The sequence below is a fragment of the Lipophrys pholis genome (genome assembly GCF_963383615.2).
Source record: "Lipophrys pholis genome assembly, chromosome: 1".
NCBI classification, from domain to species: domain Eukaryota; kingdom Metazoa; phylum Chordata; class Actinopteri; order Blenniiformes; family Blenniidae; genus Lipophrys; species Lipophrys pholis.
Genome location: NC_137635.1, coordinates 51,846,025 through 51,861,856, shown reverse-complemented (window position 1 = coordinate 51,861,856; position 15,832 = coordinate 51,846,025). Strand labels below are relative to the sequence as shown.

Genomic DNA, 15,832 nt, shown 5'->3' with positions numbered 1-15,832 from the left:
GCCATAACGTAAATGAATGAGTTTTTTCGGGCTTCCTGCATCTGGAATAAATGCGGTAAAATATTCATCATAAGTGACAAGGTGAGTGAGAATATCAATCATATTCTCCCGACAGCTTGAGTTATTAAGTGAGCCAGTGTAACAGTATTACAAAAACCCAGAATAACAAAGTTATTTATCTCTCCCTCACTCTCTCCGTTTCTGTGTGTGTGTGTGTGTTTGTGTGTGTGTGTGTGTGTGTGTGTGTGTGTGTGTTTGACAGCATCAGACGGAGAGAGTGTCGCATGCCTTCCTGTTCCTGTACCACCCTCCAACCCCAGAGCCGCAGACTCAAGGCAGTTTCCAGAATCAAACAATTTCACGCAGCTACTGGAGGAGGAAATGAACTGAGCCCAGAGCAATAATAAAATTATACAAATGTTATTACAGACTCGCCTGCTACTGTCCTACTTTAATTCAAATTTGGGCACTCCAGGCAGCGCTGGTGGCAGAGACCTTCCTGAATAAATCAACATTAGCTTACGTCTAAATTATTAAGGAAGTGGGAGACTTTCTTGTTTATAGTATGAATTATTAAACAAGTGTTTAACGCTGTTTTTCTTCACGAATCCCCCAAATATTAATTGCTAATGATCTTTAAGGTGTGTGTTTTATCTCTTTGCCCTTTTTCCTCTCACATGCTGGGAACTGAGTGTTTTTCTTTTCCTGTCTTTTTTTTTTTTTTTGGAGTTGCAAGAAATCTGTTCCCAACTAGATAAGATGCACTCTGAGATATAGTTTTCTGGCATGTGCATGATGTGCAAATGAGTCTCTGCTTCCCACAATGGAACCACCGTATAGCCATTGTCGGTGGATGTAAATGTTTGGCTCATGGAGGCATTATGGGCGTTCTGCGTGAAGAATAAGTCTCGCAATTCACTGTCATTTGGTGTTTTGCACGCATTTGACTCATGCATGCTCCTGCTTTGATTGGCACGTCACGGCATCCCATCATTTATTCAAACTATCGGAAGGCGTTTCATCAGCGCCGCACAGGAAACGCTGCAACATGTTGGTGTGAAGCACACAACTTTTCTCCCCTGCTCTCCTCACCTGTCATGAAATCTGCAGGCGAGCATATTAAAAACTAAGTGAGCTCCATCCCTGGTGGCCCTCCTCTGCAGGAGATAGTAAATGCATGCAGCGTCAGATTTATGTACTCATTTATTTGGGCGATGAAAATGATGAAGAGCAGCTGAGAGGCTGCTGGCCTGCAGCCGCTGAAGCCTTAAAGCTGTTCTGCAATCCAGGTCCTGAGGGCGAACCCACTGTGTGTGTGTGTGTGTGTGTGTGTGTGTGTGTGTGTGTGTGTGTGTGTGTGTCTATTCATGTTTTTTGTTTAGTTATAATTTATCGTTCATTTACTGTATATATTGATTTTTTTTGTTATTTGATCAGGATTATCAAAATGTATATATGTGAAATGATCAGCTTTGACTGCGGTTGTTTTTATTTTTATAAAAATTATTTTTTTGTGGTTATTTTTTGTGTCTTTATGTGTTTAGCTTGTTTATAGATCCTCTGAGATGTTTATTATTTCTGTGTTTATGCAGATCGAAGGAGATCAAGGCGCATAAGATTTCCTCTGGAATTTTCTAGTTTGACAACTTTTTGTCTGTTGTTGTGTTTTTAGACTTTATGTGTGTGTTTAAGGTTTTGTTTCATGTTATCTATATTGTGGGTAAAATCAGCTATTTCTATTTGTTGGTATATTTAGACTGGAGATTGTGCACATCAGGGTTAAAAAGAATCTCAGTAAATGATCCGCAGTGTGCTCAAAGTGGGCAGTTTAAGTGAAGATGTGAACTTTTAATGATTGAACTGTTAATCCTCCTGTGCAGAGCGGGATTAATGACCTGGACCTCTTTCGGCACAGATTGGGGAGAGGTGACTTGACTCTGCAGATATGAGGCTCATGGCTGCCCTCTACTGGACGAAGGTAGGTTTTGCACAGCATTGAGTTCATGTTGTGGCCACAAGGCGTCGCTGTTGTCCCATTACAGGAGCTGCAGTGGGGCGAGCGGCTTTATGTGCAAGTGAAAACATTTTTTATTTAGTGTGTGAATTACAACATCCTTGCAAATGCAATAAAGTTGCATCGTGCTGAGGTTGCAGCAGGATGGGTGGGGGAGTGGGGGCATTGGGAGGGTGCTTGTTTCCCCTCCACGTTTACGCAGAAAGATTGAAGAGCACCTGTTCTTTCAGCAAAAAGGAAATAAAAGCCCGGGCAAAACAGATCGCCTCTATTTCCCATCACAAAGTGGGATCATTTCCCGAGCTCTCTGTTGATGGAATGAGATTACATGGGCCTGTTCGCAGAGACCTAACTCACGAGGGAAGACACACCGTGGACATTTATCTGGCCACAGGGAGACATAATCCAAAGGTAGATGAGCCGATCCATCACTGATCCCAACCTCCCTCCTCTCCCCTTGTTGCACAGCACCCTTGACAAGAGGCGAGAGACTCCACCGAGTCCCCAGAATGAGATCTCGACCCCGGATGGAAAACAAAGACAGGTGGGGTTCAGCGTCGTTGTTGTGTGAACAGGTGTCCAAACTGCTACGGAGGTTTTCCTTTTTAACATCAGGTAATGATGGAGATTAACGTTTCCTTGTTGAGAAGAGCAACAGAAGAAATTCAGGAAATAGTAAAAGACCTCAAGAAATTAGTTAAAATTTCTCTTTAGTGCTTCTTAAATTTGCATGTATTGATTTTAATCATCAAATGAGACAATTTTTGATCAAATGCTGCCACAGCAAATCCTTAATTTGATTTATGTTTTATGGATTATTTACAGATTTCTCATGATTTACATGAGAAATTGTCTGCTTAAAATGATTAAAGTAACCAGTGAAACTCAGCCTGTAATAATGTTTGGTTCACGAGTGAATTGAGAAACAGTAAAAATAATTTTATTAAAGTAAAAACCTAACTATTATAAGAACATAAAAACTGTGTACGTCTTACACTGGCAGCTTGTGAGCACAGAAACAGAAAAATCTGAGCCGTTTATCCTTTTCCATTTTCCTCTCCACTTTTCCACTCGGCTCGTCTCGATTTTTTTCCGGCTTTTCCATTACTTTTTCATTACTTTTCTGGACTATATTGTAATGGAAATCCACCACAAACCAGGTTTTTGAGTCGGCAAAGAAAACCACCAAAGCAGCTTTTCACAATCTTTGTAGCTCTTTGGGGTTTTGCAGTCGGAGGCGTCAAAACAAAGTTAACGCAGGAATAACTCGCTCAAGTCAAACTTCCCTCAGTGTATTAGAAAGAGAGTTTGGTTTTCACTCCAGCTGCTCTCAATCAACACACTGACAAAAAATTTGCCTAAACTAAACTTTTTTTTTTCAATTCAAACTTCCAGTGGAATGATCAGTGAATAATCTGCTCCATCTCTTACCCAGAGGTCCTGGAAGTTCAGCGTGACCGAATGACCGAGCCGCATTCATGCGGGCTCCGGTATACAGAATCTACAACAGAATAAAAAACAGCATTTCTTTTTCTTTTTCCAATCTGCAGAATGAAGAATAACATCTTGTCTTAATCTGATTCATGAAATATTTTTAATCTGGAAGAACGGTGAGTGAATAAACTATTACATGATGAGTTTGTCGAGCACTCAGATGAAGAAATGCCTCGAGCTTTATGAGAGAAAACATCCATTTCCCTGCAAAAAGAAAACCTGATTTTCATGCAGAGTCACACAAGAATGGATTGATTGGATGAATGTCTTTATAGTTTACTATAATCCAGTGAGAATTGAGTCTCGTTAAGATATTTTATGGGCAAAATCGTAAAAATGTTTGGGATATTAATCCATTTATTCCTTTATTACTGGTATATTGTTTTTAGTTTTTTACACGTGGATGTTGACTGACTGAATGGTTTACTTCGGTTACAGTTACAGTTTCAGCGCAAAAGTAGAATTTTTGTGCATTGAGTTCATAGTGCTTTTATGTTCACACACACACACACACACACACACACACACACACACACACACACACACACACACACACACACACACACACACACACACACACACACACACACACACACACACACACACACACACACACACACACACACACACACACACACACACACACGTTTTTTGTTGATGTCCGAGTTTAACTGTAAACAAAACATTTGTCCAATCAGTGAGGGGAATAATGACCTCGCTAACGATTCCCTCAGAAGAGGTGGAGTACTTTTACTGTGTGTGAAAATTCAGCGAGTGATGATTATTATAGTTGGACTAAACCTTCCTCAGTAGAACTATATGGACTTCGCAGGGTTGCCCCAACCAAGATGGCGTCGCGCTGAGATGTTAGCTCCAATAGGTGGCACCAGCCAATGAGGCGCGAGCTTATTCTCGGTTTGATTGGTTATTCATTCACCTGGTAGCCTCTTTTCCTTTTAATTCAATTCAAACCTTGACATTATATCAGCGGTTAGACTCACAGGGGAAAGGGTTAGAAATGTGCTTTTTGTTGTATAATTTTCAGAAATTTGTAGTTTTTTCACCACGGCAGACGTCACTAACCTTTTATATTAGTATTGTTACCTTACCTAGTGGAAGTGCAGTCTGATTGTCATAACAACGTGCTCTCCTTTCCCTAACTCCTTTAGGAAGTCTCCTAACACCTTTCATTAACCCTGTGACGTCGCCTACGGGCTTAAGGAAAAGTGGCTAGGAAAGGAGATAGGAAGATAGGAAGGGCTATTCAGAAGTGCCCTCTCTCTCCAAGAGCAGCACGAGCAGGAGAAGGAGAAAGGTTTGGTTTTTCCATGTTTGTATTGCACTTTTGAAGAGACGTTATCCCTCTTTTTCACTGAGTTCTTTTGTTTTAGTTTATTTCAATTTGAGTTGGCGACCACTGGAAGTCCAGTTTTTTCATGTTTTCACTAAAACCTTTTTCCTTTTCTTTAGTTTGACGGAAGCAGAGGGGCGACGGCCTCATTCTGATTGGCCCTGCGCTTACCGCTCTTTCGTTCCTTTCGGCTGGGGTCCTCGCCTCTCTTTTGTCGTCACTTCTATCAGATCTAATGTTCCCCCATAATGACAGACGGTAAACAAGATTTATATCTTCTTTTTGCGCAGTCGGCGCTTTACTCCAGCTCGGCAGCCTCTCCTCCGCCGGGATTGGAAAAACAAACATTATTATTACAACATAAAACTGTGTACACCTTACACTTGTGAGCACACGAAAAGAAAAAGCTGAGCCGTTTATATCCTGTAAGTGAAATAAATACTTCAGTTTATTATACAGAAAATCATGTAGAGAACTGGAACCAGAAGCTACAGAAGGTTTTTTTTTTTTGTTTGTTTGTTTGTTTTTTTAAATACAAAACTACCAAGTAGAACAATTTATAAAACAGGAAAATAAAAATCATCATGTAGATGCTAAAACACAGTAAAAAATAGAAAATAAAAGCAGCACTTGAAGTTTCCCTGACTAATGCACTGAAAATGGAGCGCAGTGTAAGGCGGCTGTGACGGCGGCGCCGCGCTGCAGTCCTACACTGCTGCCGAGGTGTAATGTGCTTAGTGATCACAAGGAAAGAGATTTCTGCTTTTATCACACAAACAGAACACGAACCGACTGTGACACTAATCCAAAAATAACAAGGCTGAATTTTTTCTTCTTCATTTCTCCAAATCGCCGTGATGACCCGGTGTAATTGGTTGACCCAATTGGGAGGGGGGGGGGGGGGGTGTCGGGGGATCGATGTGTCACTTTGATTGTTGTGATGCACTACAGGTTGGTCTCCATTTCCAGTGCACGTGATAGTCATACGGAGGACAGCACCTCGCCTGGCGTCTCGTGGAACGGGTCTCTCTTTTCGGCCTTCTCCAGATCGATGTGGTGCACGGAGCCCGGCTTGACGGTGACGTCGTCGGGCTCCACCTCCCTGTACTTCCCCGACGGGTCCTTCCTGAAGACATTCTTCAGCGTCTTCGTCTCGGGGTTGGGACAGTACAGGTACTCGTACAGGCCGGCGGCCAGGATGCCCCCCAGGATGGGTCCCACCCAGTAGACCTGTCAGAGAGCGGAAGACGGAAACCATCAAATCAGGTCTTCACAGTCTTTTGAACTTCTTTGGGTTTGAAGCAGGAAGTGTCAAACTAGTTACCACATTAAAAACCAGCTCAAGACTTTTTTTCACAGTTTTTTGGGGGATTTATTCATCAACGGTTATGCGTTAACATCTCAAAAATCTAATCAGTCGGTCCTGTCTGATGACAAATCATCCCTGAAAATTTCATGCAATTCGGTTGAACAGTTTTTTGCGTAAAGTTGGTAAAAAACAAACATTATAAACCAAGAAATTAATAAAGAGACACATTACTTCTAAAGACATGACCACAGACTACAGATGCAATTCTTCAAAGCTAAAACATGTGTAACAGAGATTACTCTTATGAAATGTGTAATGAAATTACTCATTTGCTCCTGACAAAACTGCTGTTCGGTTCAGTTTCAGCCAAAAGCTTTTTGTCTTCATGCGGAATGTATTTCTATTAATATTGCAGCCGAAGCGTTATAAAGTAAAAATCTATTGTATCACAGCCTCGTTTGACGGTAAGCAACTGAGTAACTGCATCTTTGTCCCATCAACTTCAGCTAACATCCAGATTATAGTGGAATGATCAGTGAATAATCCGCTCTGATAGTCCATCTCTTACCCAGTGGTCCTGGAAATTCAGTGTGACCATCGCGGGCCCGAACGACCGAGCCGGGTTCATGCTGGCTCCAGTAAAAGGAATCTACAACAGAAAGAACAGCATTGGGTTTTTTTTTTCAATCTACAGGATAAAGAATCACCTCACGTCTTATTCTGCTTTACGGAATATGTTTAATCTGGAAGAATAGAGAGTACATAACAAGTATTATATGCGTTTGCAGAGCACTCAGAGGAAGAAATTACACGAGCTGTATGAGAGATAACATCTATTTCCCTGCGCAGTCATTTGCTCCGCAGGGTTCGGGGAGCTCCCCCCCCCCCCCTAGAGATTGGTTGCCAAGCGATGGCTGCCTCCAATAACGATGCACTTGTGAGTGTGAATCGGTGTGAAGCACACAGTGTCACACATGGAGGAAGAGGTGCTCGCGTCACCTGCTCTTTCTCAGCTGCTGCCAGCTCGAGCCTCAAATTCATCTCGGCTTGTTCTGCTCGACATCCAGTTACATGTCAACACACGGGGAGAGATTCTCCCGTTAAATAACGCCGAGGAACTTCTATTTTCTGCAAAAAGAAACCTGACCGAGTCACGTAAGAATGGATTGATTTCATGCATGCGATAGGACGTGTATGACTGTCTTCATCGTCGCCACAGTTCCGCCCCTTTTACACGACAACGTTTCAAGTGAAAAAGCATTGATTTTGCATTTAATTCAGAAAAAGTTGTGCCTTTACACAGTGACGTTTTCATGTAGGCCCACCAGTGGCTGTTATTGTATTTGTAATAAAAACCAACAACACTCATGTCCATGTACTCATGTACGTCTCAGAAAAACTATTTACTCCAGCAGCTGCCTTTCGCCATCTATATCACTGCTCCACAAACGTTTTTGCACTATGGACCAGTTTGAAGTAACAGAATCTTTCGCCAGGAGGGTGTATGAAAACACCTTAATGAGGGCTTAACAATGCATGAGGGGGAAAGAAAAAGCTGTGAGGCGGATTGGAGCGCTATTGGAAGTTAAGTGCTTTCAAAATAAAACAATGATGACTAAGGTAAGTTTAAATGTACATTTTCACAATAAAACTTTGTATTCTCTGTTTTTGAACACGTTGTGTAAATGGGACCTTAGTTACAGTTAACTGAGTCCTTCACAAAATACATAAAGCGTTTAGTCCAATGTTATTGATTGGGATGTCGGCGAACGCCAACGCTGGGCTCAGTGAGCAGGTCACAGAGAGACAGCAGCTCTGCAGAGGTTCTCCTGTGAAAGTAATAAGATTACTGACACTTTGGTAATTGTAACTAATTACTGGTGTGGTAATAGTGATCAGTTTCTAAAAGTAATAGAATTTCAGTGACGCCTTAGTTTAGTTTAGTCTAGTGTTTAGTTTAGTTTAGTGTTTAGTTTGGTTTGGTTTAGTTTAGTTTAGTTTGGTTTGGTTTGGTTTGGTTTGGTTTGGTTTAGTTTAGTTTAGTTTAGTTTAGTTTATTTCGGACATATGGGTACATAACAAAACAACGATAAACAAACACAAACAAACAGAACAGAACAAAGCAAACAAGGCAAAAAAAAAAAAAAGTAACAGATAACTAATAAATAAAGGCCCAATATATCCAAAAAGGAGCAGGAGGAAGCAGAGCTTATTTAGTCCGACCCCTTATTCTCATGATACAACAATCATTTGTACCTTTGTATTTTCTATAAACATATATACACACACACACCCGCACACGAACATACATACAGTGGGGCAAAAAAGTATTTAGTCAGCCACCGATTGTGCAAGTTCTCCCACTTAAAATGATGACAGAGGTCTGTAATTTTCATCATAGGTACACTTCAACTGTGAGAGACAGAATGTGAAAAAAAAATCCAGGAATTCACATTGTAGGAATTTTAAGGAATTTATTCGTAAATTATGGTGGAAAATAAGTATTTGGTCACTTCAAACAAGAAAGATCTCTGGCTCTCACAGACCTGTAACTTCTTCTTTAAGAAGCTCTTCTGTCCTCCACTCGTTACCTGTATTAATGGTACCTGTTTGAACTGGTTACCTGTATTAATGGCTCCTGTTTGAACTCGTTACCTGTATAAAAGACACCTGTCCACAACCTCAAACAGTCAGACTCCAAACTCCACTATGGCCAAGACCAAAGAGCTGTCGAAGGACACCAGGAAAAGAATTGTAGACCTGCACCAGACTGGGAAGAGTGAATCTACAATAGGCAAGCAGCTTGGTGTGAAAAAATCAACTGTGGGAGCAATTATCAGAAAATGGAAGACATACAAGACCACTGATAATCTCCCTCGATCTGGGGCTCCACGCAAGATCTCATCCCGTGGGGTCAAAATGATCATGAGAACCACACGGGGGGACCTGGTGAAGGACCTGCAGAGAGCTGGGACCAAAGTAACAAAGGTTACCATCAGTAACACACTACGCCGACAGGGAATCAAATCCTGCAGTGCCAGACGTGTCCCCCTGCTTCAGCCAGTGCATGTCCAGGCCCATCTGAAGTTTGCCAGAGAGCACATGGATGATCCAGCAGAGGATTGGGAGAAGGTCATGTGGTCAGATGAAACCAAAATAGAACTTTTTGGTAGAAACACAACTGGTCGTGTTTGGAGGAAGAAGAATACTGAGTTGCATCCCAAGAACACCATACCTACTGTGAAGCATGGGGGTGGAAACATCATGCTTTGGGGCTGTTTTTCTGCTCAGGGGACAGGACGACTGATCCGTGTTAAGGAAAGAATGAATGGGGCCATGTATGGTGAGATTTTGAGCCCAAACCTCCTTCCATCAGTGAGAGCATTGAAGATGAAACGTGGCTGGGTCTTCCAGCATGACAATGATCCCAAACACACCGCCGGGCAACCAAGGAGTGGCTCCGGAAGAAGCATTTGAAAGTCCTGGAGTGGCCTAGCCAGTCTCCAGACCTCAACCCCATAGAAGATCTGTGGAGGGAGTTGAAAGTCCGTGTTGCTTGGCGACAGCCCCAAAACATCATTGCTCTAGAGGAGCTCTACCTGGAGGGGCCAAAATACCAGCTACTGTGTGCAAACCTGGTAAAGACCTCTAGGAATCGTTTGACCTCTGTTATTGCCAACAAAGGTTATATTACAAAGTATTGAGTTGAATTTTTGTTATTGACCAAATACTTATTTTCCACCATAATTTACGAATAAATTCCTTAAAATTCCTACAATGTGAATTCCTGGATTTTTTTTTCACATTCTGTCTCTCACAGTTGAAGTGAACCTATGATGAAAATTACAGACCTCTGTCATCATTTTAAGTGGGAGAACTTGCACAATCGGTGGCTGACTAAATACTTTTTTGCCCCACTGTATATACAAACACACACATACACATACACATACACCAACAAGTGTATATCTATTTTCTTTACAAGAAAAAACAAAACAAAACAACAACATAAACAAACCAGCAAATAGAACTATGGATAGATAATAAATAATCCTTACATCGTGTCTCCAGCCCTTCCTCCCTGTACTTTGTTTAACAGCATTGCTTTGTACTGTTTCTTTAATTGATTCATACTTGGACACTGCCTGAGTTCGACCCCCAAACTGTTCCACAGCCTAATTGAACGACACAAGTTTAATTAGGTTCACTATTTAGTTTGTTCATAAGTACTTTATGACATGGTTCAACAGTGTTTTTCTGTCTTCTCAGAGACATGATGAAGATGGAAGAGAACCGTCAAAACATGTCAAAGTCATGTTGTAAAAACCTACTTGCCTGTAAAGAAAAAAAAACAACTTATTGCAGTGACGTGTTTCTGTTCACTGAATAATCTTACAGATGTTTCAAAAATGCATCCAATAACAGAGTCTATTTAAAATATTGTTGAACCACATGAGGTTCAAATATTAAAATTCTATTGATTCGGGGTAAATCTGACTTACAACATCTACTTACAGCAAATAAGTGACCTATTGCTACAGCGAAGCCGATGGCGAGGCCGGCGGAGCCCCCCAGGTCGCTGCGTTTGGGGTCACAGGTGGCGAAGACGGTGAAGACGAGCTCGAACGTGATGATGATCTCCACCAGGAAGCCGTGTCCCAGCGAGATGTCCGAGTTCACCTTGGAAACGCAACATTTGTCCAATCAGTGAGGAGAATAATGATCTTTTCTCACAATCCCCGCCGACGAGGTGGACTTCTCACCGTGGTCACGCCGAGGGACCCGCGCCGGGCGGCCGGCGTGATGAAGTAGAGGATCCCCGCCCCCGTCACCGCCCCCAGGCACTGAGCCAGCACGTAGAACAGAGCCTTCGCCAGGCTCAGCTTCCTCGTCACCACCATGGCGGCGGTGACGGCCGGGTTGATGTGCCCGCCGCTGATGTGCCCGAAACACTGCACCAAGGTGGCGATGCTGAGGCCGAAGCACAGGGAGATGAGGACCAGGTCGGCGGGCGGGGGCTTCTCCTCGCCCGCGGCCCAGTTGATGGTGGAGCCCAGACCCAGGAGGACGAAGATGAGAGTGGCCAGGTATTCTCCAGACACGGCCCTCCAGAAGTCCTTGGTCCAGATCCCTTTAAATGCCACCATTATGCTGCGACAGTTACACCAGGACAGGAACCTCCTGGCGAAGAGAATAATGAGAAAAATGATTAGCCTACTTGCGTATTCCTGGTGCGTGCGAGTGGCTGCAAATGTACTGAACCCTATCAGAACAGCCGCCCGAGGGCACAACATTTATAACTCCACCAGGGATTACAGCCTGACTTTCCATCACAAAGTGCCACGCAGAGCTTTCTTTAAACATTGTGTATGGGGGGCAAATTATCACACTTACTGTCAAAGTCTACAACAGTCAATGGCTGCCTCTCATTGACGCCTGCCCAGGATGAAAGGGACACACACTTTTTTTGTATTATTTTATCATTAATATATATATAAAAAAACAGGAATTGATCAGGTGTGTTGAACTTAATTTGGGTCCATGGTTGCAAACAGACAAGTTTGCTCTCAACTGGGCCAGAATAACGACACATCTTTCTGTTGCTTTAGTGTAAATAAGTCGAACTCCACTGACAAAGCCTGTAGTTATTATACAATCGTTTTAAAATATCAGAATGACCCAAAGTTTTACAAAAGTAGATTAAGTGTTAACATCATGCCCTTTTTATGATGCTTTTTAATGTTAAAAAAACAATACTGTGAACAGTCAACTGAAAATGCAAAAAAATGTGCTTTATTTCCCTCCAAATCTATCAAGAGATCTGAAGTTCGACCCGCCACCGTGCGTTTGACGCTAATGCTAGTTGGCTAGCTTACATGCTATTGTTTCCTGTTCAGTTCTGGTTGTGACTGTTAAGTTATGGTTGCTTCTCTTCTCAAAACTGTGAATGTCACATATTAGAAGATATTTTATATCTCCTAATATGTATATTTATATCACAAATATATATATAAATATATATATTTATGATATAAATATCTCCTAATGTATTACTTTCACCCTAGAGAGGTGAAAAAGAGGATATTTCATGACGTCAAACTCCTTATATATCTAATAACAATAATATTAATATTATCTAAGCTCTTTTCAGAGGATGCCCAGTGGGGGCAAAAGCGTAATCACCATTTTACACCATTGTGAACCAAGTAGGAGCTTCATTATGTTACCTGTTGCTCCTCGACACACCACCTTGTGATTGACTTTAGTACTGCACGAGTAAATGAGCTTGGGGAAGTTGGATGATTTGCTGACTTTAATCGAAAAACTAGTAAAACATCACAAACTTGTATTTACAGTGACTGTCCGATTAAAACCAACAGAATTATAATATCAGATTAAGGCGTATCATCAAAAGTGCACATTTAAAAATGTAGATTAAAATATAATAAAATGTAAAAAAAAATAAAAATCTGAGATAAATCACATTTTTTGGCATGAACATCTATAAATGGCTGACAATTCTCAAAACATGTAAATAAATATCAATAACTTTTCACATATTCCCTCTAAAAACAATGTTCCATTAATAACAGTCACAGAAATCATAATGAAACACTTTTTGTTTTTAAGTTGGATCCAGTAGTGACAAGATTTCATAACATTTTACAAAAAACCAATGACAAATGCATTGAATTGAGACTTTGTTAAACTTCAGAACAGATTTTATTTTATATGAAACGCATACAATAGTTTTTAAACTCACTTTAATACATCCCAAATGTCATAAATTGTTCCGTTTCCAAGTATCACAGAGGGTAACCTATACAAGCTCTATAGATAAGACCTATTAGATTCATAAAAACACACGGTCACACACTTATTCTAATCTAAACGCATCTAGTAGGTGCACTGTGCAAAGAGGAGGCAAACAACAATTGCAACCATGAACAGCAGAGTGCAGACACGTCATGCATTTGTCATAATCTAAGAGGTTTCTTACATCCTACATAAGTAGTACTGATTCAAATGTAGAACCCAAACTATCAAATCTTGTACTCTCCTGGGAGGAAACAGGAAAGGATGTGGAACAAACCTCCAGAACAACACAAACTTCTTTCTCTTACCTAAAGCCCCGTGCTGCCTGCCTCTCTGTCCCCGCTGTGTGCGGTTTGTTTTCATTCATGCGTCCTGGTGATTCACTCAGACCTGATCACATCCACACACTGCTGGAGCTCAGTACTTACAGGAGAGCAGCAGGTTGAGGGAGTGCAGCAGTGGAGCAGAGAGCAGGTCTGTCAGCAGTACATGATCCACACATTGTGCCCTGGGACTGCATCCAGCAGCTTTATTAGGTTACTACCCAGAGCATCCCCCCTCACAGGAGTTAAACCGGCTGCTCAGGAGGGGGAGGAGTCTGCAGATCTGCTGGCTGTGCAAACAAGCAGCCGACCTGCAGACGTGGGAGCTGCACGGTGGCTCAGTCAGCCTCAGCACCATGCGGCCGAGGGAGCTGAAAAACACGCATGCAGGAGGCGGTCTGCAGAGCAATGCATTGAGGGAAGGATATGTAGTATTGGTATTGTATGTTATTGTGACTGTACACCCCCCCTCCCCCCTGTAGACTCACCCTCTAATAGTGGTAGGTAGTAGACAGACACACACACACACACACACACACACACACACACACACACACACACACACACACACACACACACACACACACACACACACACACACACACACACACTCTCTCACTGATATATAAAGTACTTAATTACAAATTATTTCCTTTCCATATTTTTCCTGCCCCTCACTGATCTCTGGTGGGGTCAGTATAGACATTCAATCCAGGTCAACACTCTTGGTACCTTTAAATATGGAAGAATATTCATGTATTTATTTATTTATTTGTTTTATTTTAATTAATAATTAATTTAGTGGCATCGTGGTAATTGTTTTTATTTCTGCATTTAATAATTGAAAATATCTATTTATTTATCTATTTTTATTTATTCATATTTGATGGCTTGATTTATTTATCTATGGGTTGAATTATCACCTCTTTAATAACTGATTTTCTCTTTAAAAACAAATGTCTTACTTAATTACAATAATACAGGCAGTGTTGAGCAGTCACCTGAAAACAACCCAAACCGATAAACAATCTTTCAAAGAAAATAAAACAACAACTTTTGGATATGGAATAAAGGTGTCTGCATGTTTAAGGATTATATTCAGATTTGCTCCAATTTGATTCCAATCCAGTTTTAACGTCATTAAAAAAAAATGTTTTATTGCAACCCCCCCTTATGGCAGTATTGACCCTTACTGGAGTAAACTGGGGACCACAACACATTCAAGATTTCAATTATGTGTAATGTAATGTAATTACAATTACAATTATTTTTGGGGGGGTAAGAGGGTCGGGGTGATTTCCGAGGGGGTTGGGGTACTTCTGGATTCATGCTGTCACAAAGAATTGACCCCCGACTGAACACACACAATGGCTTACAAGCTCCGCTCAAGCAACAATGTCATTTATTGAGATCCAGCTGAATGATGCGTTCACTGACCATGCGAGTGACCTCTGAGAGGACGCTCCCTTGAGTTTCCTTGTGGTTTTGTACTTCATGTGTTAATATTTGACTTTGGTCCAAAGCAGGAAAAGGTCAGGGAGAGCGGGAAGGGGATTTTTTTTTTTGAGATCACAGGAATGTGACAGGAAACTAGGAAAATGCAGTTTATCTGCAATTATGACTGTTTTGACTTCTTTTTCACCTTTTCCAGTCCTATTGGTCGTAATTTGACTTTCTTGTCAATCTGAGTTGCGGTATCGCTTGAGAAGTTGTGCAACAACGTAAACAAGATAACGTGACCTACGTTTGTCCTCCGTGTGAATGTGACCGAGTCACGCAGTCATGAGCGCAATAACAAAATCTCAGTTTATTACTCAATAGATGACTTATGTCCGTTGCTCCGAGCAGAGGACAGACTAATGTTTAACCTTTGCACTGCGTGTGTCGCTACGCTTTCTTTGAGAAGGCTTTGAGACGTGTTCACCGACACTGGCCAAGAGAACACTTCATAAAAACACACATTTTTAGAATTGTATTAAATAATGGTTATTGAATTGAGTTCCCAGGCGGTGGCTGTTTAAACATGTTCTCAAATCATTTTCAGGAAATGTTTTCAGAAGTGCTCACAGACAATGGTTGTGAGAAGTTCATTGTCCAAAGTGGTCTTAGGTGATAGTTTTCAGAAGTGTTCATGGACAGTGGTTTTCAGATGATGGAAGTGTTTCTTTGTGTTGATTTTCAAAAGCATTCTGAGATGATAGTTCTTATAAATGTTCTCAAACAATGGTTGTCAAAAGTGCTCTCAGATGATAGTTTTTAGACATGTTCTCAGACAATGGGTTGTGGAAGTGTTTATGGAAGTGTTTCCATATCAGTTTTCAGATGTTTCTCAAATAAGGTCTTTAGAAGTGTTAATAGACAATGCTTGTAAGAAGTGCTCTCAGATTATGGTATATAGAAATTAGATGATCGTCAGTGGTTTTTGGAAGCAGCCACAGGTAATGGTTATTGAAGTGTGCTCAGACGGTGGATTTGGGTAGCAGCTACAGGTAATGGTTATTGAAGTGTTCGCAGACAGTGGATTT

The 15,832-nt window shown here is 41.4% G+C and overlaps 1 protein-coding gene across 2 annotated transcripts; it reads right to left on the bottom strand.

Annotated features, from left to right (window-relative positions):
- Positions 1-5,279: 5,279 nt before the first annotated feature.
- On the bottom strand, positions 5,280-13,529 carry aqp4 (aquaporin 4). 2 transcript variants are annotated; one of them, XM_080481280.1, is made up of 5 exons: positions 13,413-13,529; positions 10,932-11,349; positions 10,684-10,848; positions 6,737-6,817; positions 5,280-6,089 (listed from the first exon to the last, which is right to left on the bottom strand). In XM_080481280.1, the coding sequence occupies exons 1-5, from the start codon at positions 13,502-13,504 to the stop codon at positions 5,841-5,843; spliced, it is 1,005 nt and encodes a 334-aa protein (XP_080337406.1). In that variant the 5' UTR covers positions 13,505-13,529; the 3' UTR covers positions 5,280-5,840. The 2 variants fall into 2 exon arrangements, with proteins under 2 accessions (XP_080337406.1, XP_080337407.1); XM_080481281.1 differs by having other exon boundaries at positions 13,293-13,492.
- Between the last annotated feature and the right edge of the window lie 2,303 nt (positions 13,530-15,832).

Excerpts from the sequence above, each read along its gene's own strand:
- aqp4 (XM_080481280.1), bottom strand. The coding sequence starts at position 13,504 with ATGCAGTCCCAGGGCACAATGTGTGGATCATGTACTGCTGACAGACCT. Across the intron at positions 11,350-13,412 it reads CCTCAACCTGCTGCTCTCCT|GAGGTTCCTGTCCTGGTGTA; the intron begins GTAAGTACTGAG and ends TCTCTTCGCCAG. Across the intron at positions 6,090-6,736 it reads TGAATTTCCAGGACCACTGG|GTCTACTGGGTGGGACCCAT; the intron begins GTAAGAGATGGA and ends GCTCTCTGACAG.